Source organism: Diaphorina citri, unplaced genomic scaffold (genome assembly GCF_000475195.1).
Source record: "Diaphorina citri unplaced genomic scaffold, Diaci psyllid genome assembly version 1.1 scaffold198, whole genome shotgun sequence".
Lineage (NCBI taxonomy): Eukaryota > Metazoa > Arthropoda > Insecta > Hemiptera > Psyllidae > Diaphorina > Diaphorina citri.
The window spans coordinates 10,482-37,912 of NW_007377635.1; the positions used below are offsets into that span (position 1 = coordinate 10,482).

General features: G+C 37.7%; 2 protein-coding genes across 2 annotated transcripts in view; one reads left to right on the plus strand and one right to left on the minus strand.

Moving 5' to 3' along the window:
* The window catches only part of LOC103505833 (protein patched), a gene marked incomplete at its 5' end in the record, with an annotated part of 14,584 nt that extends 9,848 nt beyond the window's left edge, over window positions 1–4,736 (plus strand). The window contains 5 exons of the mRNA XM_008470196.1: window positions 176–245; window positions 582–679; window positions 3,235–3,358; window positions 4,535–4,627; window positions 4,695–4,736. Of these exons, the coding sequence (XP_008468418.1) occupies window positions 176–245; window positions 582–679; window positions 3,235–3,358; window positions 4,535–4,627; window positions 4,695–4,736 (427 nt within the window). The remainder of the gene's footprint in view (window positions 1–175; window positions 246–581; window positions 680–3,234; window positions 3,359–4,534; window positions 4,628–4,694) is intronic.
* Window positions 4,737–10,227: 5,491 nt separating this feature from the next.
* LOC113466017 overlaps window positions 10,228–27,431 on the minus strand; it is a 24,579-nt gene continuing 7,375 nt past the window's right edge. The window contains exons 2-3 of the mRNA XM_026821065.1: window positions 11,051–11,126; window positions 10,228–10,236 (exon numbers count right to left, since the gene is read on the minus strand). Of these exons, the coding sequence (XP_026676866.1) occupies window positions 10,228–10,236; window positions 11,051–11,126 (85 nt within the window). The remainder of the gene's footprint in view (window positions 10,237–11,050; window positions 11,127–27,431) is intronic.

Consider the following 27,431-nt stretch of genomic DNA (forward strand, 5'->3'; position numbering starts at 1 on the left):
CTACACGACGCTCTTCCGATCTCCTATTTTAGATATTATTTTCGTAGAGGTTTGATAGACGTCCTGAAATCACAGAGAGAAGGAAGACAGGATAGAAAACAGCCAGCCGTTCCGAGAACGAACCTTAGCTACCGACAATTTTTCATGTGTTTCTCTATTGTTTTTCTGATTTCAGACCATGGAGACTGAAAGACTTATGCGCTAAACCTAGTTTTCCTAGTTTCGATATGCACTTTATAGATCAAGTAAGTAAAAGCCACCTCTATCTATCACACTTATTTTGGTCAAATATTGAAAAAGAAGTTTAAAAAAAAAAAAAAGAAAATCATAAAAATCAAGGAAAATTGCAAAATTCCTATTTCCTTATCTCTCATACATATCTTGACTATCCAGAAAAGAGCGGCCTGGATGGCCGTGCCAGTAACATGCAAAAGGTCCGTGCGTTTTTTCTAAGACGTTACAGGGCAATGTAATGAAATGATTGCCACTATAGGCGACAGAAATCGCTCCATGTAAACTCTTTCTCTTTTTGTCCAAAACTAATTGTCTAATTCCCATCTTGATTTACACTTTGATTTCAGATATTTGACAATGTAATCCCCTGTACCATAATCACTCCCTTAGATTGTTTCTGGGAAGGTTCTAAACTCCTAGGACCTGACTTTAATGTTCCTATACCGTAAGTTCCTAATAGAAATTATTTATATTTTGCAATAGAAATTATTTATATTTTGATAGAAATTATTTATATTTTGCTCCTATTAACCGTAATAGACATTATTTATATTTTGCTCCTATTAACCGTAATAGAAATCTTTTATATTATAAGAACAAGATCCATTCACTCATTCACATTTCACACACTGATCGCTCTATCTCGAGAACCACAACACCTAGAAAGCTGATTTATATTTTGCTCCTATTAACCGTATGATGCGGGTAGCTAATAGTACCTAAGCTTTCAATTCTAGTCCTTTTTTTATATGTTTATTAGGTATGTAACTCTGTATTTTCTCTTGTATTTTTCAATTTTAAAATTTATATTTATGTCTTCTTTGTGTATTGTGTATATTGTTCAAATATGTATACTGGGTTCGTCCCGTCAATAAAACATTATACATTATTATATAAAGTACCAAGTTGCCTCTTGTATAGCATGCCCAATTGCCCATCCCGTAGAATGTCCCCATATAACTATTGATGATGGATTCGACACAGATCTGCATTCGAGGTTCGTACGCAAAAAGCCCACTCTAAAGCTTAGGTGCAGAGACATACTGCCCTAAAAGTTGAGTTGAGCTTATACGAATCTGCTAGGGTTAAGGAACTACATATGTAAAATACATAATGCACTATTTGCAATATTTAAATTCATTTGTTTTAGTCAGCTCCCATGGCGTAGTGGTCACTGCGCTCGCCTTGCACGCGGGAGACCCGGGTTCGATTCCCGGCGGGGTCAAGAAATTACTTGTATCATTGTATATTTGTTGTATAAATAAACAATAAAAACTTTCATTCATTCATTCTTGACCCCGCCGGGAATTGAACCCGGGTCTCCTGCGTGCAAGGCGAGTGCAGTGACCACTACGCCATGGGAGCTGACTTGAAATTCTGAAGGACTAAAACACAATGTTCTTTATAAGGGGGAAACTTTAAGACTTTTGATATGTATCACAAGTACTGGGTTATTATTTAAGATTTTCAAGTTGACCCCCTTAGGGCCGCCCCTGATAGTGCCTGAAAAATTGAGGTCCCCTTAAAAATAAGTTCCCCTAGAACCCCTAGATCCTAGAAAATAAAGCAATACGTGGTTTACGATTTTTCCGAACTTCAAACGGTTCTCGATTTTTCAGGGGTGGCAACTTTATTAAACACCCTGTACAGTCTGTTGTACTTACCATGATGGTTGAGGATATGAATATAAGCGTATATATTTATTCATATAGATAGGTATATATTTATCTATATAGAATATACGGGGGGTCCACTGCGTGTCACCTTAATACGTCTGTGGCGCTGTGGGGTTATGCGACCAAGGTAGATAGATATGTACAGGGTGGTTCAGGTTGTTAGAGATCCCCCTTTAGTCGTTACGATCTCAATGCATTATGTATTAAGGTTCGGTCTCTTCTTGATCCCTTGTGTGTCGCGTCCATTTTTGTTTAGGACTATTGCACTGCCGGACAAGGGGTAATATCTCCTGAATTTTTTGATAAATTTGATTTAAATGATTTATTATTTCAATTGATTTAAACTATAAAATGTCCAGAAAAAAGTTAGGTAGGTACGTCCAAAATACATTACTTCCCTTCCTATATGATAAGGAAAATTATAATAAGAGGGGTTAAAAACATCTTTTACCCTCTTTATCGAGGTTGTAACTTCTTGCTTCTTGTGAATTGAAATTGCTCATTAATTCTTCAACAACCTCTCTCATTCTTTCATTCTTATTGCCAAAATTTCATTTAGTAGTACTTAGTTAGTTCCTATTGTTAAAAATCTTAAAATTACATTTAAAACCTAAATAAAAGGGAAAAAAAGCTTAGCCATTAAATCTTTTCAAATTTCTACATAATGACTCTTGAAAAAAAAAAGTAATTTAGTTGAAAAAATTAAAATGGAAATCTTCAGTTGACAAAATGAACTCTTTAATTCTCAAGCTTCGGGACCAGAGAATCATTAAGCCAAAACTCGCCCTGTGCCATTAACTGAAACATTTATTTATTTTGATTGCACATAAAACAGTTTACCTGTGTAGTACAATATACAATACATATTAACAAAACATAAAATATACTTAATATTAGGTAAACATTGGATTTTAGGATTATTGAGATATTGGGAAAATCCTACAATGCTGCAGTGAGCACCAAAGTTGTGACATAATAACACAAAGAAACTGCATTTACATTACAAATTCATTTGTTTTCGTGTTAAATTCCAAGTCGATGTCACTGCTATCAAGCTCAGCAATAGAATGGATCTCATTGCCTCATTTTGATTAGTAGAATTTCAGATCAGCAAAAAGAAAAAGAACAGGCTTTTTTTCTCTCTCGTTTCCCGTTTTATCAGAATAGGTAGATACTTTTTTTAGTCTCTTTGTTAGTTCGGTTCTTCATTTTCTAAGTTTGGTTCTTCGTTTTCTAATCTTGGTTGTTATTTTTGTAGCTTTGTTTGTTACTTATATATTATTTGGACATTTTGTAATTTTCTGTGTTCCGTTCTGTTTTCCAGTCACCTACAAGACAACATAAAGTGGACCAGCTTGAATCCACAAACCTTAGTACAAAACATGATGAACCTGATCCCTCCAACTTCTGCCTTTCCGTTTGCTATGCTACAAGACCATATGAAACGAGTAAGTATTCTTAGAATCCACAAACCTTAGTACAAAACATGATGAACCTGATCCCTCCTACTTCTGCCTTTCCGTTTGCTATGCTACAAGACCATATGAAACGCGTAAGTATTCTTGGTTCATATTCGTTCATTGTATTATAATGTCATAAAGAATAATTATTTTGAATTTTATATGATTTAGATTAGAAATTGACCATTGTACAATATACTTTTTACAAGACCACATGAAACGAGTAAGTAGTCTTCACAAAGTCCTGAGAACTACATAATAATTATGTTTAGCTGATGAGTTCCAATTAGAACGAAACGCGTCCTCTAGGCCACTCGAAGGTGTTTGTTTAAAATGTCTTGTCACAAAGTTAAAAAGAAGCAATAAATTGTATTTTTAACAATTGTATTTTTTTTTTTTTTTTTTTTTTTTTTAAAAGGTTTGTAAGGGGGGAGAGAAATTTTTTTTAGAGGTTTTGTCGTTTGATAGAGGGAACTGTGGGGGTGGGGGGTGCAATCTTGAAAGTTCAGGGTTCCGCAAAGATGTTCACCTTTTGAAAAGGGTTCCGCGGGCCAAACTAATTAAGAAACACTGCTCTAGGCCACTCGAAGGTGTTTGTTTAAAATGTCTTGTCACAAAGTTAAAAAGAAGCAATTGTATTTTTAACAACAACCAAAAATTGTGCTGATTTCAAAAAGGTTGTGTTGTCCTATAATTCTGCCTGGCTTATAAGGGGGTAAGATCACAGGATATGGCAGAGCAACACATAATCTGGCAGCTTTCTCTTCTATACCGTGCGATCGGCCTTCTTTAGCATGGCCATTGACCATAGACTTTTGACGTCAAATTTTTGCTTTGTGCCATAGAAAATTGCCAGACTTTATGTCACTCTGCTTTATCGTGTGATCCTACCTTAAGAACTTGGGAACCATTCCACTTCTGATGCACGACGTCTTCTAACACTCGTATTTATGAACAAGAATGATCGTTCTTAGATCAGTCTCAAGTCAAAATTGACCACTCAAATTCCTTGAGACTATGCTTAGCTCGAACTTAAGAGCCAGCAATTTGTTCATAAATATGGGTGTAAGATCTTTGTAAGGTCTCTCATTATCATATATATTGTATTTCTACCTTGTTTGTCAGAGAGATCCTCTACTAAACCATTCTGTTCTCTGTTAACAGGCGGGTATCAATTCCGGCTACCAGTTCAAACCCTGCCTGAACCCTCAGGATCCCGAGTGTCCCAATACAGCAGCCAACAAGAACTCTACAGTGGTAAGTTAACCACACTTATTATTCATCCTTACACTCTTCACTCTTTAAAGCTTTACACTCTTTGCAGCATGAGCAAAGTACTTTATTCCTCTGGGAGTCAACGGATTGAGTCCCATCAACCTTTGCCTTTTTCTGGACCAAACGTTGTCGGCGTTGGTCGTTATCTTTGTTAGATGAAGACAAACCTGCCCGTTTTTTGCCCCAAAGGACCTTTTATTATTATGGTTATCTTCTTTTTATTTCTTTATATCAACAAACCTAGGTACATAGATAGGTATAATTATGTACACACAACTCAGAGCTTTTTTTTTTTTTTATCTGTACACAAGTTTTTTATACGTAGGTAGGTATATTTATTTATTTTTATTTTGTTGCTCAAGATTAGGCAGATATTTCTTTTTCTGCAGATTATTATTTTCTGCTTAAGTCTCGAGTCGTATCGAGATAGCTAATAATGCTATAATATATCTATAGGACCATAGGTTGTGCAGGCATATTTGTTCGGATTAAGAGAGAGATTAAGTTATTAAATAAATATCTCTTATGTTATATGCTATGTTGACTTGTATGTTATACCTGTGCTATGTTGACTTGTATTTAATATGTTGTGTACATGTGTAGCCCCGCATACTTTGCTTCGGACTTTGAAAATATCTTGGACTTGTACATATACTGGGTGGTCTTTAGGTTAATATATGTTGTGTACATGTGTAGCCCCGCATACTTTGCTTCGGACTTTGAAAATATCTTGGACTTGTACATATACTGGGTGGTCTTTAGGAATAAAAATAAAGTTAAAGAGAAAAAGAGATTCTTGAATTCATCCAATCCGTGTACTGGCCATACACATTTCATTGCAAACATACTGTAGGGCACAAGACTATGTGATTGAAACGTTGAGCCACGGCATAGGAATATTAGTGGAGAGTAGGTAGGTAAAGGTAATATAAGTTTGGACCACACACATAGACACAGAGGGTCTCTTGATGGCTATACAGACCTACAGGGTGTTTAAAAAACCCACAAAAAAATAACTCGGTGGCGTAGTGGTCAAGACGCTCGCCTGGTAAACAGGAGGGCATGGGTTCGATTCAAGCCGAGGTATGGAATTTTATCCTCATTTATTTGAGAATTTGACCACATAATAATGGAGCTCTAAGGGTTAGGTGGTAGAGAACGCCTCCGGCGTTAACCTCGCTTAGTGGTTACCTCCCACTGAAGAGTCTATTTATTTTTAAAACTCGAGAAATATTTGAAATTCTGAAGAACTAGGTAAATGTAAATGTAAAATGTAATGTAAATGCAGTTTCTTTGTGTTATTATGTCACAACTTTGGTGCTCACTGCAGCATTGTAGTATTTTCCCAATATCTCAATAATCCTAAAATCCAATGTTTACCTACCATGCTGGCACCGGTCGCTATGCGCATTTATATGTCATAGCTACTCATTTTCCTCACGAGGCTGAGTGGGCACCGCAACAGCCAGTCACGGAATCTATCATTTGCATGATACAAATTTCTTGACCCCGCCGGAAATCGAACCCGGGTCTCCCGCGTGCAAGGCGAGCGCAGCAACAGGCTCAACTATAGTCAACTCTCTATCTCTAATCCCAATTCATCAGAATTCTAGGCGAATTAGCTAGTTTTTGTGTAATTTAATGCAAACAAGTTGTTCTAACACCTTGAATAAGACTTGGATGAGACTTCTGAGAAAACTTATGTTGAACTTTTATCAAAAGTTAGGAGACTGATGGATAAGACAAATTTTCCAAGAAAATAGGTAGAATTTTTCTCACTTTTACTTCCCCCCCCCCTCACAAACAAGCTGTGCTCAATACTTTTGGAGTCTCATATTGGGCCTCCTATGAGGGTCTCGTGGATGCTCTTTTCCGAATCTGTCCTACTTCTACAGTGTACCTAACTGTAGCCTGTATGAATATGGAAGTGTAGACTGTAGGTAACAAACGGTATAGAAATCCCTATACACCGGAACAGGACAGGTATGTAATTCAATTCCATTCAATGGGGTTTCAACATTTATTACTTTTTTGCCAGGATTTTTTCCCCATTCCAAGAACTGGGTTATTATTGACCTAACTGTATTATTTTCCATAGGTATATTTGTTGGATATATGATGGGTATTATTTGTACTTTCCGTTGGATATATGGAATATATGGTAGGTATTATTGTTGAGGTATATTTGTATAGAATATATTGTAGGTATTATTGTTGAGGTATATTTGTATTATTGTTGAGGTATATTTGTATATTGTATAGAAAATTGTAACGCCATTGTTTGTTATGTATGGATGTGGGATGAGGATTTGACTGGTGGAAAAATATTCAGGCCAGGACTGAGGAGTCACCAGGAGTAGTTGAAACAGTGAAACACTGGTGCAACAGACGAGATTGTTGTTGGTGGTTGATGTGTTATTAGTGGTGTTGTTGTTTTTCCACTAGTTTAGCAGTACTGAACTGTGCCTAATTTTGTTCATTTGATAGTTAAGAGACAGCATTTTACTTGCTTATATCATACCTGGCTTTTTAACTTCATACCTATATTGAATAGCGCGGTCAAACTTTTTTGACTTAGCGGGGCGGAGCGCTACCGCGCTCCTTAATTCGAATTCCTTCACTTCTATTAATTTTTATTTTAAAAGCTACTTTTAAAAATAATCTTAACCTCATAAAGAAAAATATGCCAACACCTAAAACATGCCCTGTCAGTAAAATGAAATGAAATTCAAAAGAGGCTAGAAAATGTCGACGGATATTTCAGTTCTATTAATTTTTATTTAAAAGCTACTTTTAAGAATAATCTTAACCTCCCAAAGAAAAATATGCTAACACCTAAAACACGCCCTGTCAGTAAAATGAAATGAAATAAAAATTCAATATAGGTACCTATATCGATAGAGAAAAATCACATTCACATAAAAAAGATATGAAGCAAAAAATACCTTTAACGCCCATTATTTTCCACATACGAGTCCCTAACTATATCGATAGAGAAAAATCACATTCACATAAAAAAGATATGAAGCAAAAAATACCTCTACGCCCATTATTTTCCACATACGAGTCGTTTTTCCAGTAAGTTAAATAAGACCGAAAAATGGAATGCCAATTCGGAAAAAATGGGGTGTACCTAATACCGACTATTGTTCAAATGGGGAGCCTGACGTATTTCTTTATATTTTCGACTTGGGGGAAACAAACTAGGAGGGATTTCTTTTTTCGAAATAAATGGTCCAAATGATTTTCTATACAGGGGAAGGAAAAATGGGAGGTAGGGGAGGAGGAGGGAAATAGAGACGAGAGTAAATTTCTGTTCCACCTTATTTAGTTTCACGGATATAAATTTATATGTCAATGTTACTACAATGGTATCATTTATTTTGTTTTTATTTATTTTCATAGATAACTTTTCTATTTATTTATTTTCACTTATCAGCCATATCTTTTCGCTTTTCTTATGAATAGTATGAAAATGTTCACAGTTAAAAATCACAATGTTTGAAAGGTTTATCAACAAACGCACAAACACACGTCACCAAAACCTTCGCAATCAAGACAAAATCTCACGTTAAGCACAAATCAGTAATCTAAAGAATTTGAAAATGATAACTTAGGTGTGAAATTGAGGTGCACTTTTACACAAAGAGATAAACTGGAAAAAAATGGGGTGTACCTAATACCGACTATTGTTCAAATGGGGAGCCTGACGTATTTCTTTATATTTTCGACTTGGAGGAAACAAAATAGGAGGGATTTCTTTTTTCGAAATAAATGGTCCAAATGATTTTCTATACAGGGGAAGGAAAAATGGGAGGTAGGGGAGGAGGAGGGAAATAGAGACGAGAGTAAATTTCTGTTCCACCTTATTTAGTTTCACGGATATAAATTTATATGTCAATGTTACTACTACAATGGTATTATTTATTTTGTTTTTATTTATTTCCATAGATAACTTTTCTATTTATTTATTTTCACTTTTCAGGCATATCTTTTCGCTTTTCTTATGAATAGTATGAAAATGTTCACAGTTAAAAATCACTATAGGTTTGAAGGGTTTATCAATAAACGCACAAACACGTCACCAAAAGCTTCGCAATAAAGACAAAATCTCACGTTAAGCACAAATCAGTAATCGAAAGAATTTGAAAATGATAACTTAAGTGTGAAATTGAGGTGCACTTTTACACAAAGAGATAAACATTTCATTGGAATAGCTTCCTTATCTAGAATTGCACAAAATTCACAAAGAAAGTTGATGTTTACAAAACTGAGTCCCCTATTGGGATCCCCAAACACATATTAAGTTATAGGTATAAATATTTCCCCAAACACATATTAAGGAAAAAAAAAAAGAAGTTATAGGTATAAATATTTTTACTTTCCTTTTTAATTTAACAGAGTTCTCGGGGAACCCAACATCATTTATAGATAACTGAAACATTCCTATCTCTATCCATTCATGAAAATTGAAAATGCTCCCCGCCTCAGGGGAAGTGCGTAACAGAGAGGGAGTGATAAAGGAAAGAGGAGAGGGGATCGAACCTTTGAATTCTGGTGGGACATTTGAGGAAAAACCATCCTGTTTCAGAAACTAAGAGATGCCAAAAAAGATATAGAAAATAGTGGAAAACAATGTTACTATAAGTGAAAGGGAACTTCAAGAATGTAAATGAGAGAGGAATAAGAGGGACACAGAAAAAGAGACATATGGGAAAAAAAAGATATATATGTAAAGAAAGGGAGGGAGAGAAAAAAGAACATTAGGGATGAAAATGGAAGAAAGGGAGCTTTTATAATAAAAGGGATAATCTCTGACGTAATGACAATGCAAAATCTCAACTCCCCCAGGAATTAAAGGGGAGATAAATGGAAAGAGAGGGGCGCTTCTTACTTTCACAGAGCCCTAAAGACCGAACTACTTAATTTGCAAGGTGTACCATTTCCATTATCAATTGACAAATGTGAAAATTTTATGTCTTACAAGAAAAGGGGGAAAAAATCCATCAATTTTTCAAACCCATAAAATGAAAACTTTTTACAACTGAAAAGAGATACGAGTGAGTGAGTATCTTACGAAGAAAATTATCTACGGGCACATAAATTTTACACCAAGCTGGTATGTCGCAAAATCGTAAAAAACAAGAACCCAGGGAGACATAAAAGAAACAGTCAATTGGGATATTGGTTTTGGCAACTTCAGGCTCGTTTATAACCTGAGAAAGGGGAGGGAAAAAGGAGGTAGGGAAGGAATTTCTCCCTCTCTCCTTTCCCCCTCTTGCATGTCAAGACCTAATGACAATTTTGTGGCTTTTAAACTCTCACGAATATGGGGAGATGGGAGGGAGAGGGAAAAGGAAGAGGAGCTGAGGGGGCCAGATGACACAACACAATGAAAACACAAGAATCGTTTAACTCAGCAAGCGTAACGCTTTCTCTTTCACTTTATTTTTCAAATAATTCTGATCGACTTGGTTACAAAAAACTTCTTTTTTCATGGTGGATAAGAAGGTACTAAAGGTCATGTTTGTCGTCTAAAGGTGTGATTAACTTTGTGATACCTGATCGTGATCAGGTAAAAGTTAATCTTCCTGCGAGGGGGCCAAATGACACAAAACAATGAAAACACAAGGATCGTTTAACTCAGCAAGCGTAACGCTTTCTCTTTCAGTTTATTTTTCAAATAATTCTGATCGACTTGGTTACAAAAAAGTTCTTTTTTCATGGTGGATAGGAAGGTACTAAAGGTCATGTTTGTCGTCTAAAGGTGTGATTAACTTTGTGATACCTGATCGTGATCAGGTAAAAGTTAATCTTCCTGCCTTTTAGCTGACATGATTTAACTGACGTAGTGTGTGACAAAAAGAAACAGACTGCAAAATTACGGGGTTCCAAAAATGATTTAGGTATCCTTTACGTTAATACAGGGTGACCCAGCGTTACCTGACGGTTTTTAAAATGATGCCACACGTTCAATTTTCAAGATAAAAGAGTGATATTTATTTTATTTGAAAGATAACAAAATAAGGTTTACTTTGTTGGGCATTTTGTTTGTGATGGTGATCAGGTGTGGAAGACAACACTAGCCGAAAAATTACCCTCACTTTGAAAACACTCAATCTGGTTCAAAATTCGACATACTGTCTCTAGCCCTTCCTGGACTATAGCACGAATTTCTCGATACCTGAGAAACACATACCTACCGTCCGGTAGTGTTATACGACATTTCCAACATGTGTGTGGACCCGGCTTAACAAAGGTATGTAATTTTGGGTTCGATTGGGCCATTTGGGGGCCCTACAGGTTCCATTTTAATTAGTCAGTTTTTTACAGTTCATTAAACAACTATTTATTCATATTTCATAAAGGTAAGTTAGGTAAGTTATAAGAAGGGACGGAACTTACCACTATCATCTCGGAGGGCTCCAGAACGAAACACTCATTTGGTCTCCTTGCACTGCCACCGGTTCGTTTCCCAAAACTGGAACAAAAAATCAGGGCAACATTTTAATTCTAGTCTGTTTGACTAAAAACCATAGTATGGACTTTCATTCGAATATACAAGTAGTAAGAAGGTACAAGAACTTTAAAGTCAGCCTATACAAGTAGTTAGCTTGGAGGGTAGGGCGTCTGTCTTGTAAGCACTAGGTTGCGGGTTCGATTCCCGCCCCGGGCGTATTTTATCCAGTACGGTTAAGGTTCGTTCTCGGAAAGGCTGACTTTCTCCTATCCTGTCTTCCTAATAAAAGCTTGATTGTCTCTGTTACTATTGTTTCAGCTGGAACAGGATATGGAGAACTACGTTAAATTCCAAATCATGAAAGAAGGTCCAATCAGATTACGTCCAGGAGTAATACCTCACAAATTTATATGCCAAAAGTCTCAAACAACAGCCCATATATAACCTCCAAGGCAGTCATCCCTGAAAAGGAAACATCAGGCTATGGTCCAAGATCTTCTTAGCCAACTTCAACCATGCACTTCTTACACCCCAGATTTTGCTGAAGAGCTACCTGAATCTGATTTCATCGATGAAGTCCAAGTTGATGGAAGTTAAAGAAGTTGTTGCAACTGCCAAAAAAAGTACTGACACCCATCACCTAGTAAAATTTAGGTTCATCATCCCTGAAAAGGAAACATCAGGCTATGGTCCAAGATCTTCTTAGCCAACTTTAACCATGCACTTCTTACACCCCAGATTTTGCTGTTTTCTTCCATGTTCTAGTTACTTTTCTGTTCTGTTTTCTCTTCTCTGTTTTCTCATTTTCAATTTTCTACTCTTTGGTTGGGTATAATACGAGTAGGTACCTATATGTACCTATCTACTCATATGATGGTAGGAATAATACATTGGGTAGGTATGTCGTATGTCTACCTACCCATATCATAAGTATAAGTAGATAGATAAGTATAAGTAGATATATGTAATATGTATACCTCAAACAATAGGTAAATCCAAGTGTACAGTGTGTACAAAATGACTGTCCCATGTTCCAGCCCTATAGCATAAAAAAAAACTTCCAACAGTAAAATTGGGTAGAAATTTGTTCCACTTTGATTTAGAAGTGATTCTTTTTACGTCCCTACTCGAACTCGAACCCCCGTCCTTTGAGCTCCTCGCGGGATTTGTCAAAGATCTCAAATTTTTCGAAATACAAAGCTCAAATTCTTCGACATTCAAAGATGAAATTCTTCCAAATAGGTACCTACAAAGCTCAATTTCTTCGAGATGCAAAGATGAAATTCTTCAAAAAAGGTGGAAAAAAAATTGGTCTCACCTCATCTCATATTATTATTGATGGCATTTCCTGCAGGAAAGCGTGACAGGCGCATGCAAGACCAATACCATTCTCTGTCACTCAACAATAATAACTCACGTAGCGAAGGAAGTGTTACCTGGCATTAATTTTATTAGTGTTACAAAATTTCAGCTTTCACCACCTGAGAATCTGGAACATGCTTCTGGAGTATTCTGGACTTCAGCTCCAATAACATGTCAACTAACTTTGAGTGTGCCGAGGAGGGAGAGAGAGAGAGAGAGAGAGAGAGAGAGAAGGCAAGGGACAAAGAGGAAAATAACGAGAAAGAGAGATGAAAAGAACAATAAAGTAGGGCAGAGCATAAGGGGAGAGAGAGAAATATGAAAGAAAAAGAGAGGGAAGAGAAACACACAGACAGCAGAGGCGAATGAAAAAGATAGAGAGAGGGACGGAAAAATGCCCATAGAAGAAAGAAATGAGAGGGAGAGAAAACAAAAAACCCAAGACCAAAACAAAGAGTAAAATAAATATCAGGGAAGTGGGAAAAGGGAAGAAGGGAAATTTTCTAATTCCCACACGCCTTGCTTTATAATGGGGAAAAATAGGTGGGCGAAAAATAAAAGAGGTAAAAAATAGGAGAGAAAAATTCCATTAAACTAATGTGATGTTAAGGAAGAAATTAAAAACAACGTGTAAGGTATACCGGGGCCGGGGATTTTACCGTACTAGGCCGAGGTAATAAATCACTGCGGGCGGCAATAAAGATATAGGTACCTACCTTGAAATTTACCTCCCTTGTCTTTTCCCTCCGAATTTTAACTCCCTTTTTCTTCCACTCCAATTTCCCTCTTTCTCTTTTCCTCTCTCCCTAAGAATTTCCCTACCTCTTTTTTATACCCACTATCCAATAAACCTCCCATTTTCCTCACCCAATACTTTCTGTTTATCTTTCCTTTTCTCCTTTTCTTTTCGTCCCTTTTCCTCCATTCAATTCTCCTTTCCCCGCTGATTCTCCCTCCTCTTCGTTTCTCCCTCTTAAACTTTCGATTATTTTTGTTCTTTATCGCCTCCATCACCCAATACTTCCTGTTTTCTTTAATTTTTTTCCCTCCACTTTTTCTTCCCTTTACACCTTTTTTTCTCCCTCTTTTCCCGAACTCCCTTCCTCTCCTCCTCCCCCTCCTTTCAGCACTCTTTTTCCTCACTCTGCCCTCGCAATAAAGTGGTCACACCCTTTCTTGAGGGGATGAGAGAAGGGAAGGAGAAGGAGAGAGACTTAGAGAAGGAATGGAAAAGAAAGGCTTGAAAAAGGTGAAAGCAGAAGGAGGAGGGAGGGAGAGAGAGGGAGAGGGAGAGAGAGAGGGACCCTCTTAATTATTTTTGTTCTTTATCGCCTCCATCACCAAATAAATCCTGTTTTCTTTAATTTTCCCCTCAAACACTTTTCCCCCCAGGTCTTACGCCTCTCTCTTTCTCGTCTCTTTCTCCCTCTTTTCCTAAACTCCCCTCAAACACTTTTTCCCCCAGGTCTTACGCCTCTCTCTTTCCCTCCCTTTCTCGTCTCTCTCTCTTTCTCCCTCTTTTCCTTAACTCTTTTCCTCTCCTCCTCCTCCTCCCCTTCAGCACTCTTTTTCCTCACTCTGCCCTCGCAATAAAGTGGTCACACCCTTTCTTAAAGGGGATGAGAGAGAGGAAGGGGAAGGAGAGAGACTTAGAGAAGGAAGGGAAAAGAAAGGCTTGAAAAAGGTAAGAGCAGAGGGAGGAGGGGGAGAGAGAGAGGGTGAAAGGAGAGGGAGGAGAGAGAGAGAGTGAGGGTGACAGGAGAGGGAGCAGAGGAGAGAGAGGAAGGCATGATAGGCTTAGAGAAAGACGGAGAAAGAGAGCATTTCCCTGTGAGCATAATTGCTAACACTTTCACGTACTTCTACCGTAATAGGTAGGTACAAAGGTACGATATGCTACTATACTAATACCAAAGGTATGCTACTACTAATACTGAAGCATGCTACATGCTACTCTGTGTTTTCTTCTCTTTTACTTTCCCTATCCTATACAACTATACAAATCTGTATTTTCCTCCAATATGTTTTAATTTTCACTGAATTTTACATACCTTAGCCTTAGTAGATGTTAGCGCGGTAGACTTCACAAATCTGGAGTTTGGTGGTTCGAATCAAAGTGCCAAGATTTTATTGGTCAAAAAGTGCCAAATTTTTCAGCCGCGTATGCTATAACTTCATATTTCCATCAGGAAGATAACATTGTGGGGAAGCTCCACTCATCCACATTTCGTCACCGCAAATTTTCAAACGTGCCGACAGAGGGGAAGCAGAGAGGGGAGAAGGTAGTGTAGGGGAAAGTAGAGAGAGTTTTCAAATAAACATATGTATACAATATACATATATGATCTTTTTCGCAACAATCTTCGGAGTTATAAAACATACCCATAGCTTTTACGTCCTGGTGACGACAATTATAGTGCCGTATTTTGACGTCTACCGTGTGTGTACGTATCAGGCAGGAGGTCCCACAATGTGACTAATTTTGGTTAATTTGACTTGAAATGCGAACTAATTCTCGACCTTTTGTCATCCTAAACGTGAATAATGTGACATGGGTAATTTTAATTATTTGACCTGCAAGACCTCAAATGGTTTGACTAGGGTAGGTCACGTCAAAGTGGTTTAGGTCGTGTCAAAATTTCGTGCTAATTACTTTGACGTCTTCAGACATGAAATCGTTTAATAATGTGACATAGGTTATATCAAAGTAGTCATTATGTTGAAGTTTCACCCTTGAATAGACGCTTTCCACCATTATCTCAGCTCTGCCATGAGCTTTTATTTTAGATGCCTCTTTACTTTGTCTGGTTTTATTTAACGTGGGTTCTCTTGTGGGTGAAGATTCTCAGAAACAAAATAATGGCAATAAAACCTCTGCAAAGGTTAAAAGGGGTCACGTCAAAATGGTTGAGGTCGCGTCAAAATTTCGTGCTAATTATTTTGACGTCTTCAGACATGAAATCCGAACTAATGCTCTACCCTTTGTCATCCTGAACGTTAATAATGTGACATAGGTTATATCAAAGTAGTCACCCTAAACGTTAATAATGTGACATAGGTTATATCAAAGTAGTCATTATGTTGAAGTTCACCCTTGAATAGACGCTTTCCACCATTATCTCAGCTCTGCCATGAGCTTTTATTTTAGATGCCTCTTTACTTTTTCTCTGGTTTTATTTAACGTGGGTTCTCTTGTGGGTGAAGATTCTCAGAAACAAAATAATGGCAATAAAACCTCTGCAAAGGTTAAAAGGGGTTATTGAATAGAATATACGTTGTTTATACTGCCAGCATAGAGGACTGAGAAGTCCTTTTGCTCGCAGTCTAAACAAGGGTTACCCTTTACCCCCACAGTCTAAACAAGGATTAAAGAATTTTAGAGGTAAGTTGGAAAATTGCTTCATTTTCGACACACACAAGTTCCCCCAGGGTTTGCTTGCTGCCTTTTCTGTGAACTCTTGTCATATAAGTTTCTTCGTCAAAATACACGAAACGTGGATAATAAGGGCAAAGGTTATAGGCGACTTGATATTAGAGATTAGAGGTAAGTTGGAAAATTGCTTCATTTTCGACACACACAAGTTCCCCCAGGGTTTGCTGGTTGCCTTTTCTGTGAACTCTTGTCATATAAGTTTCTTCGTCAAAATACACGAAACGTGGATAATAAGGGCAAAGGTTATAGGCGACTTGATGGGGTTCGATTACACTAAGGCCAGCCACTCACTATCAGGAAGACCTGACAGGGCTGAAAAGGTCCGCCTGTCAGGTCTACCTGATGAGCACACACACTATCAGGTTTACCTGTCAGGTCTACTTGACAGTGAGTGGCTGGCCTAAGGCATGTTGCACTGAAGCATGCTTCAAATGTCTACTGAACTAACAATTTCCTTTGGGGATCAAAATTCGCCATTAGTGCCATATTTTGACGTCTACCGTGTGTGTACGTATCAGGCAGGAGGTCCCAATTTACCCTTTACCCCCGCAGTCTAAACAAGGATTAAACAATATTAGAGGAAAGTTGGAAAATTGCTTCATTTTCGACACACACAAGTTCCCCCAGGGTTTGCTTGTTGCCTTTTCTGTGAACTCTCGTCATATAAGTTTCTTCGTCAAAATACACGAAACGTGGATAATAAGGGCAAAGGTTATAGGCGACTTGAGGTTCGATTACACTAAGGCCAGCCATTCACTAACAGGAAGACCTGACAGGGCTGAAAAGGTCCGCCCGTCAGGTCTACCTGATGAGCACATACACTATCAGGTAGACCTGACAGGTACGACTGATCAGGTTTACCTGTCAGGTCTACTTGATAGTGAGTGGCTGGCCTAAGGCATGTTGCACTGAAGCATGCTTCAAATGTCTACTGAACTAACAATTTCCTTTGGGGATCAAAATTCGCATTGATTAACCTGAAAATTTGGAAATTGGCTTCTTACTTTCACAGAGCCCTAACGACCGAACTATACTTAATTTGCAAGGTGTACCATTTCCATTATCAATTGACAAATGTGAAAATTTTATGTCTTTCAAGAAAAGGGGAAAAAAATCCATCACCTGAAAATTTGGAAATTCCCTTCTTATACTTTCACAGAGCCCTAACGACCGAACTACTTAATTTGCAAGGTGTACCATTTCCATTATCAATTGACAAATGTGAAAATTTTATGTCTTTCAAGAAAAGGGGAAAAAAATCCATCAATTTTTCAAACCCATAAAATGAAAACTTTTTACAACTGAAAAGAGATACGAGTGAGTGAGTATCTTACGAAGAAAATTATCTACGGGCACATAAATTTTACACCAAGCTGGTATGTCGCAAAATCGTAAAAACAAGAACCCAGGGAGACATAAAAGAAACAGTCAATTGGGATATTGGTTTTGGCAACTTCAGGCTCGTTTATAACCTGAGAAAGACACATAAATTTTACACCAAACTGGTATGTCGCAAAATCGTAAAAACAAGAAAACAGCTAGGGAGAAATAAAAGAAACAGTCAATTGGGATATTGGTTCAGGCAACTTCAGGCTCGTTTATAACCTGAGAAAGGTTCGTTTACAACCTGAGAAACACATACCTTACCGTCCGGTAGTGTTATACGACATTTCCAACATGTGTGTGGACCCGGCTTAACGAAGGTATGTAATTTTGGGTTCGATTGGGCCATTTGGGGCCCTACAGGTTCCATTTTATTAGTCAGTTTTTTACAGTTCATTAAACAACTATTTATTCATATTTCATAAAGGTAAGTTGTAAGAAAGGACGGAACTTACCACTATCATCTCGGAGGGCTCCAGAACGAAACACTCATTTGGTCTCCTTGCACTGCCACCGGTTCGTTTGGCTCGTTTAAAACCTGAGAAACACATACCTACCGTCCGGTATTGTTATACGACATTTCCAACATATGTGTGGACCCGGCTTAACAAAGGTATGTAATTTTGGGTTCGGGCCATTTGGGGCCCTACAGGTTCCATTTTATTAGTCAGTTTTTTACAGTTCATTAAACAACTATTTATTCGTATTTCATAAAGGTAAGTTACAAGAAAGGATGGAACTTACCACTATCATCTCGGAGGGCTCCAGAACGAAACACTCATTTGGTCTCCTTGCACTGCCACCGGTTCGTTTCCCAAAACTGAAACAAAAAGTCAGGGCAACATTTTAATTCTAGTCTGTTCGACTAAAAAATATAGTATGGACTTTCATTCGAATATAAAAGTATAGTAAGAAAGTACAAAAGAACTTTAAAGTCAGCCTACAAGTAGTTAGCTTGAGGGGTAGGGCGTCTGCCTTGTAAGCACTAGGTTGCGGGATAATATGGATGTACTGTTTTCTTTTCTATCCAACTCTTCATTATTTTTCTTTCCCATCTTCTCTATCTCCTTCCCCCCCCTCTCTCTCTCTCTCTCTCTCCCTCCCTTCATTTTTCACTCCATAATATTTCCAATACCTTTTCATTTTATCTTCGGATCTTCTCACGTCTATATTTCTATCGTAAATTCTGCCATCTCCTCTTTCTCATTCGAATTCTATTTCTCTCTTACACCTTCAGGTATTCCTCTCCCTTTCTCTCTATCCCTTTGCAATTTCTCTCTCGCTTTCGCACCTTTTCTCTCCCTCTTTTTTTCCAATTTTCCTTTACCCTCCATTTTTCTCTCTCTCTCTTCTTTCTTACACGTCTACTCCCCTCTTCCAATTTCCCTTACACTTCAATTTCTCTCTCTCTCTACCCATATTTCTTCCCCTCTATATCTCCTTCACACCTCTACATTTCCTACCCTATCTCCTATACATCACGTCTGCGAGTATATAATATATTTCTTATTTGTTACCCTTGGCGTTCGATGTTCATGACCTAGTAAAACTTTATTTATAACTTGGCACACAACAGGGACCTGTTCACTACCCGTTTCCACACCTCCTATATAGATCTTATAGAAGAGGAAAAAATGGGACTGAATGAGGGGGAAAAAAAGGGGGGGGGTTCAGAGCAACATTTTAATTCTAGTCTGTTCGACTAAAAACCATAGTATGGACTTTCATTCGAATATACAAGTAGTAAGAAGGTACAAAAGATCTTTAAAGCCAGCCTACAAGTAGTTAGCTTGGGGGGTAGGGCGTCGGCCTTGTAAGCACTAGTTTGCGGGTTCGATTCCCGCCCGGGGCGTATTTTATCCTGTACGGTTAAGGTTCGTTCTCGGAAAGGCTGACTTTCTCCTATCCTGTCTTCCTTCTCTCTTCCCTTTCGGGGCCATAAGACTTCAGCAGTTACAGTACTCTCCACAAACCTCTTAACAAAGAACTCCAACAGAACGTTATTCAAGTCCCACTAATGCCATCTACCCTTTGAATTCAATTCGATTCAATTCGTAGTCTAGTCGCGTCGTGTTTTCATTCAATTAAATTGGACGATAATTCTATTCTATTCGACTATACATATGTCCTCTGTTTGAATTTAATTAGTCCAGTCGTCTTGTTTTCATTACTCGTTGTATAATCGAGTTCGATTTGCTTTGTTTGCTTTTCAGACTTAATTCAACAGAGTGATGTGAGGAGAGAGGGAGGGAATGAGATAATTGAAGGAGAAGAAGAAGGAGAGAAAGAGGGAAGAGGAAGAAGAGCCAGTAGGAGAAGGAGGAGGAATAGTGGGACTGGGATTAGGAAAAGACGAAAAAGGAGGAGTAGGAGAAAAAGAGGAAGGAAGACGAAGGGGAGGTGGAGGAGGAGGGAAAGAAAAGGAAGGATGAGAAAGAGGAGGAGGGAGTGAGTGGGTGAAAGAGATAGAAAGACAAGAAAAGGAGAAGGGACGACTGAAATGAAAAAGAGACAAGAAGAGTAATGAGAAAAATAGAGGGAAGGAAAGGGAGAGGAACGAATAGACGGAGGAGGGAGAGGGAGAGAAAGGAAAAAAGAGAGAGAGAGAGAAAGAAAGAGAGAGAGAGAGAGAGAGATTCCTAGTGTTCAGTACAATCAAGTTATTCAATAAACAATGTCTCAAACTTTGAAATGAATGAAGAGTGGAAGAAAAGGGAAGAAGAAGAAGAGAGGAAGAGGAGAAGAAAATGAAGGAGAGAAAGGAAGAGGGAGGACTAGAAAATGAAGGAGAGGAGGGCAGAGGGAAAAAGAGAACGTGTATTAAAATGTAGGGGGGGAGGAAAGTATAAACCAAAGGGAAAGAGGAAGAGGAGGAGAAGCAGAAAATGAAGAAGAGGAAGGAAGAAGGAAAAAAAGAACGTGTATTAAAATGTGGGGGGGGAGATAAACCAAAGAGAAAGACGAAGAGGAAGAAGGGAGTGAGCAAAATGTAAATCCCAGGAGGTCTCTTCTCTCTCACTCTCTTTCCCTTATCTCTGCCTTCCCTTTATTCTCTCTTTCCCATTATTTTTTTCTCTCTTTATTTTAGAAAGCCATGTTCGGTATTCTATTGTACCAACCAGGGGACGGACGGAGGGAAGGGAGGGAAAGGAGAAAAAGGGGAAGAGGAAAATAAGGAAAGACGAAGAAGAGGAGAGGAAGATAAAGGAAGAGGGTGGAGAAAATAACGAAAAAGAGAGATAGTAATAATAATAAACGCCACTCCTTCTCAATTATTAGGCCGATGATAGTCGATACTTTTTTCGTCGGTTTTTCTTCCATACCCGAATTTTTAGCCCGTCCTTCCTTTATTATTACGAGAGTAATAAAAAAAGGTATAGTGGACGGGCTATTGTATTCGCTTCGGTGTCGTCTGTCTGTCTGTCTGTTCCCATAGAATTACTACCAGTGGTGGTGGTGGTGCAAAGACGAAAGTGGTGGTGCAAATTTTGTCCAGAAAACCAAAAAACCCAAGAACAAAAAAAAAAAAAAAAAAAAAAATTTTTTAAGTTTTTTCCAGAAAACCAAAAAACCCAAAAAAAAAAAAAAAAAAAAAAAAAAAAGATTTTTTAAGTTTCAAGAAGTCTTACCCATTCATTTTTCATAGTAAGTTATTGTACATACAATACGATCTAGTGAACAATAACATTGGTCGTTAAGTAACTCACATCAGAGCTATTGAGAAACAATTACAACATTCAGACTACATAACGGGAGGGTTAAATAAAAGCCATTGAGACTCTTGGAGGGTTAAAAGCCACTGGGCCAATATTTGCACAAGGGGCTCTTTTTTTCTCCCGATGAATGTGTGTGTGTGTGTAAAAAGAAAATGCTCCAAACTAGAAGAAAAGAGAGGGGTGCAAAAGTTAATATTGTTAATAGATTGACAAGGAAGAGAGAGAGAGAGAAGGCTGGAGTTGGACATTGTGAAAATTGAGCAATTTTTGCAAACTGGTTTTTCGATAAAGCCTTTACCGACCGTCACGTCACATTTGTTGAAATAATAAATCATTTTTACTTCCAGTTTCTGATGGCAGCGTGCGTGTTAATGTGATAATGAAGTGTTTCTATTCTATCCAATTGTAACTTTTCTATTCAATTCTGTTTGTGTGGGCAACCCTTTCTGGGATAGTGGTGTTGGGTCAGGCCATTTTCAATAGATTTGCCTTTTGCTTTTTTTTTTAGATGTGGGCCAAGTTTTCGACCAATTTCTTAACGGTTGCCTTCTTTGTGTTCCGATTTCTATCGAATACGGACAGCATGAAAAAAAAGTAAAGGTTACATTTCAGAATGAAACTTTAACCGGCTGTTAATAGTAAGGTATTGGACATAGGGAAACATTTTGCGTGACGTTGTTGTTTTTGGTAGGTATTGTAGTTGTTTATGTGTTCTTTTTTTCTCCTCCTCTTTCATGTTTCTTCTCTCTCTCTCTCTCTCTCACTCACTCACTCACCTTCTTCTTCTTCTTCTTCTTCTTCTCTCTCTCTCTCTCTCTCTCTCTCTTTGCTCTTTCGAGTTCAAACCCATTATTACAACGTCTATCAAAAATTCCAAAATCCAAATAGAACTACCCCAGCCCCGCCTAACCAACTCAGCCCAGCCCAGCCCAGCTCTTTTTCAGTCCAAAATAAACAAATTCTCTCTCTCCCTCCCTCCCTCTCTCTGTTGTGAACAAAAAAGTAAAAAACATGGGCAAAGTTACGCAGGGGGGAGGGGGGAGGGAAACACATACAGTATGAGTTGTTATTGTTGTGTTTGGAAATATGAAGTTTGAACAACATGCCATGTAGGCTGTAGGTATGAACACTATGAAAATTAAAAAAAAATCGCCCCAGACGAAAATAGAGAGAGAGAGAGAGGGAGAGAGAGGGAGAGAGAGAGAGAGAGAGAGAGAGATATATGTAGGTAAACAAAGTAAACGAAAAATGTATTTTTAATTACATAATACATAATACTTACATAATACATATTTACAATTAATAAGTACAAAGTACATAGGTCTTTTGACGATATGATCTTTATAATAAATTTATTGAAAGTGTAGATATCGTTACTGACATATTCCACAAAAATCTTGTTAAAAAAAGACACCCCAAAATAACTCCAGTCTAACTTTGACGAGCAAAACAGAAATATCTTAACAAGCAAACATGTTTACAACATAATTCTATCAATAAAGAGTTGCTCCATCTCAATTGAACTGTTATCATAATAGGACATGCTCTCAAACTCAGTCCTCAAAATGAGGTCTGGACAGGCTATGAGACAAATGAGACATTTTTTATTATTAGTGTAACATACCGACGTTGTATACAAACATTCATGTTTGAACTTTATGTACAATAAAAACTGAAATTCTACCAAATTTGCTAAAATAGCAAAATTTTCCATTGAAAATATTTAACTTCACATCCATCATAAAACCATTAGGTTATACCCAGAATAAAATAAATACTCTTCTCCATTTCTCCCCTTTCTTTATTTCTTTGTTCTCTTTTCCTTCCTCTTAGTAGTCTTAGCTCTTAGTCTTTCTTTTCCTCTCCGGCTTTACTTCTTTCTCTTCCCTTCTCTAAGTCTCTTGTTTTCTCTTCCTTTTTCATTCTTTCCATTTCTCCCCTTTCTTTATTTCTTTGTTCTCTTTTCCTTCCTCTTAGTAGTCTTAGCCTTTCTTTTCCTCTCCGGCTTTACTTCTTTCTCTTCCCTTCTCTAAGTCTCTTGTTTTCTCTTCCTTTTTCATTCTCATTATTAATATATTCTCTTTTCTCTCCATTTCTCCCCTTTCTTTATTTCTTTGTTCTCTTTTCCTTCCTCTTAGTAGTTTTAGCTCTTAGTCTTTCTTTTCCTCTCCGGCTTTACTTCTTTCTCTTCCCTTCTCTAAGTCTCTTGTTTTCTCTTCCTTTTTCATTCTCATTATTAATATTCTCTTTTCTCTCCATTTCTTCTCTTTCCCCTTCCTTCTTCGGTTCTTCGTTTTCCCTTCCTCCATTTCTTGTTCTCTTTTTCTTCCTCTTACTCTTTTCTCTTTATCTCCGGCATTATTTCTTTCTCTTTCCTCCTGCAAGTCTCTTGTTTTCTCTTCCTTTTTCATTCTTATTATTTTCCATTCCCTTTCATTCTCTCTCACTTTCACTTCCTTGCAGTGTTGCCGGAGCTAAGGGATTTTTTGTACATTTAGAAATACTCTTTTTTCACGTCCCTCTGTTATACCACATCCATCTTCCACATTCACATCCGCTATGGTACTTTACAGTTACCATTAAACCCATCCATTCATCTTCTCCACCTCCTCTTCCTAAAACTTCTCTTTTTTTCTCTCTTCCTCTTTCTACCCCCTTCTCAAATCTCTATTTTTTGGTCCCTCCTCACCTAAGCCTCCCTAAGAAAAACTTGGAGGGAGGTCCTTTCGTTCAATAAACACCCTGTTAGTACACACTGTATACAGTATGTACCAGACGGAAAGTAGGGCAGCAGGCAGGTATTTTAATTAAAATTAATAAATGGGGGAAATATTCAAAACATTATTTCCCTGTTGATAATTTACATTGAGTTGAGAAATAACATGTCATCTGGCAACATGGTTTTTCTCCCGCCGTTCTTCTTTTCTTTTTATTTCTCTATTTCTTGGTCCCTCCTCCCTAAGCCTCCCTAAGGAAAAACTTGGAGGGAGGTCCTTTCGTTCAATAAACACCCTGTTAGTTATACACTGTATACAGTATGTACCAGAAGGAAGGTAGGGCAGCAGGCAGGTATTTTAATTAAAATTAATAAATGGGGGAAATATTCAAAACATTATTTCCCTGTTGATAATTTACATCTGATTTCCCACCGTTCTTCTTTTCTTTTTATTTCTCTATTTTTTGATCCCTCTTCACCTAAGCCTCCCTAAGAAAAACTTGGAGGGATGTCCTTTCGTTCAATAAACACCCTGTTAGTATACACTGTATACAGTATGTACCAGAAGGAAAGTAGGGCAGCAGGCAGGTATTTTAATTAAAATTAATAAATGGGGGAAATATTCAAAACATTATTTCCCTGTTGATAATTTACATCTGAATTTTCTCTCCCTGGGAATTCCCTTAGGATTTCCCTCCCAGAAATTAACGCTAGCTAATGAAGAGTCATTAAACCCATCCATTCATCTTCTCCACCTCCTCTTCCTAAAACTTCTCTTTTTTTCTCTCTTCCTCTTTCTACCCCCTTCTCAAATTCCTTCTACTCCATTTGTTTCCTCCTCTTCTTCCTTCTTCTTCCTTCTTCTTCTTCTTCTTCTTCTTCTTCTTCTTCTTCTTCTAGACGTATAGTACATTTCTTACTTCTCTTCCTTTTTTCCTCTTCCTCTTTCTCCCTCAGATCTCCTTTTCTATTCGTTTTTCTCCAAATTTTCCTTCTCCTTCTTCCTACAGTATTCAGTTCCTCCTTCTCTTTCACCTTCTAAAACTTCACCTCCACTACGGTCAAATCAGTCATCCTTCTCAAATTCCTTCTACTCCATTTGTTTCCTCCTCTTCCTCCTCCTTCTTCTAGACGTATAGTACACTTCTTACTTCTCTTCCTCTTTCTCCCTCAGATCTCCTTTTCTATTCCTTTTTCTCCAATTTTTCCTTCTCCTTCTTCCTACAGTATTCAGTTCCTCCTTCTCTTTCACCTTCTAAAACTTCACCTCCACTACGGTCAAATCAGTCATCCAGTAAACAAACACACAACAGGTAAAAAAGAAGGAGGAGGAGGAGGAGGAGGAGAAAACAAAAACAATGGAGATGGAAATTACGACTGGGTAGGGATAGGTGGTATATTTTTTCCCACGTCTCCCTCTCCCTCTCTCTCTCTCTCTCTCTTTCTCTCTCCAGGTAAAAAATAATGTACAAATCTATCCGTGACCCGTGAATTATATGACTTCTCTATTTCTCTTTCGCTCTCTTTATGAGAGTTTTACACTGTTTCTCTCCCTCTTTCCTTCTTTACCTCCCTCTCTCTCATCTCTCTTTTTTTACCACTAAAAAAAAGATATCAACATAATAGTGTATGCATGACTGTGACACAAAAGGGAGGGAGAGGGAAAGAGTGAGAGAGAAATGACGAGAGAAAAAAAAAGAGAAATGGAAAAACGGGAAGAGAGATAGAGTTGAAGAGACAGAAGGAGGGAGGGAGGGAGGGAAAGAGAAAAGGGGAGGGAGACATCAAAATACATTAAAAACTCATACTATTAGATTAGAGGTTGTAAGTAAAGGTTGACAAAACTCAAAGTTCACGAAATAATTTCATTTTAAACCGAAATCAAAATTTCCAACTTTTCCAATGACATTTTGGAAACAAAATAATTGTGACTCAAAAAGCGAATAATTAAAAACGAGGGTTTATTTTTACGTAATTGAAATGGGGAATAATATTATGGGAATAAATTCCAATAGAGAGGGAGCGAGGGAGGGAGGTACCTAATACCCACTATAGTCCTATAATATATGTACATGTTACATTATATGATCTCAGAATTGCACTCTGTGTTGAATTTGTTTCAAGGGGTGAGAGAGGGGAGAGGGAGAAAGAATGAGAGGGAGGATGAGGAGGGGGAGAAAAAGGGTCGTAAAGGAATTAAGGAATATCAAAACCTTTAAAAAGGCAAAATGAATGAGAAAAGTCAGGGAGAAGAGAGAAAAAGAGACAAAATATAAAGCAAAAACGGGAGGGATGAAGAGAAAAGAGAAGAGAAAGAGAGGGAGAGAGGGAGAAAACGTGAAGGAATTAGAAAATATTAGAAAGGGCAAAATAAAGAAGGAAGGAATAGAGGGGGAGGAATGGAGAGGTAGATAAAGGGAGGGAGGGAGGAGAGATAGAGAGAACGAGAGAGAGAGAGAGAGAAGAAATCAAAATTCTAATCTGAGAAGTTTTGACGGGCAGAGGGAGGGGGAGAAAATCTGCTTTTCTGTCACACTGCATTTTCAATTTCATATTTCAGTTCCCTCCCCACTCCCTCCCAGATTAAATATTAGGAGTGAAACTGCTTCCTCTCTCTCCCTCCCTCGATAATTTCACTCTTTCTCCTCCGCATCAATAATTTTTCTGCTATCTCATCCATAAAATTTTATTGAACGAATGAGAAGAATTCTAACGATCTTGTATGTACATATATCTGGTTTGTCTCGACAATTTTGACTTTAGTTTGTCATTTTTCTGTCCATTCGTCTGAAACTCCGAAAGATGGTTCACCAAAACCAATATTTTTTTTACATGCTTTTATTTAATTTGAGATCTCTGGAGGTAAAGATCGACAAAGGCAACGGATTTTGTTAGCCCTAAAAAAAATAAAACAAAATATGTAATCAAAAGTCCCAAGATATCCCGCCCGGCCGCCCCCCTCTTAATTTTATCAGAGCATAATGACCTTGAATTTCAAAGAATTATGAGTTCCTGACCTTGTAAAAAAAACTGTACCATCCCTGAAAAGTTCCACATACAATAATTATAGCAATATGTAATACAAGTTCCATCTACAATATTGCAAAAAGTAGTTTTTACTGAATGCAGTACTGCAAAAAATAAGATGAGGGTCCTGACCTATATAACCATACAATATACAGGGGGGATCACAAGTCTGGTACGGGTCGACTTTGGTTTTCATCCCAATTCTCAACAAAATTTTAATTTCTTCAAAGAAAAGTCACTAAAATGGTCCATAAAAGCGCATGGCAATCTGGTTAAATTTTCTGCGACCTTTTCCTAACTCAACCTAAACATCTCAACCAGACTTTATATTACCTCTTGGTCGTCAAAAAAAAAAAAAAAAAAAAAAAAAAAAAAAAAAAAAAAAAAACAAAAACTCAGTTTCAAGACATTGGGACCTACCCTGTAGGTGTTATTTTATCATCCCTGGCGACTCTATAATAATTGGAATTCATGGGGGTACTGCCATGGCCTAAAGGTACAGCTGGTAGCTAACCACAAAGAATACTATACAGAATAACCATGAGATAGTAGAAGAATGGAAGGCAGACGAGAGAGACGGAGAGAGAGATAGGAAGGAGAGACAAGTGGGAAAGAAGGAAGGAGAAAGGAAAAGAGATAATAGGAGAAAGAAGTCATGGGGAATGGAAGGAAGAAGGACTGGTAAGTAG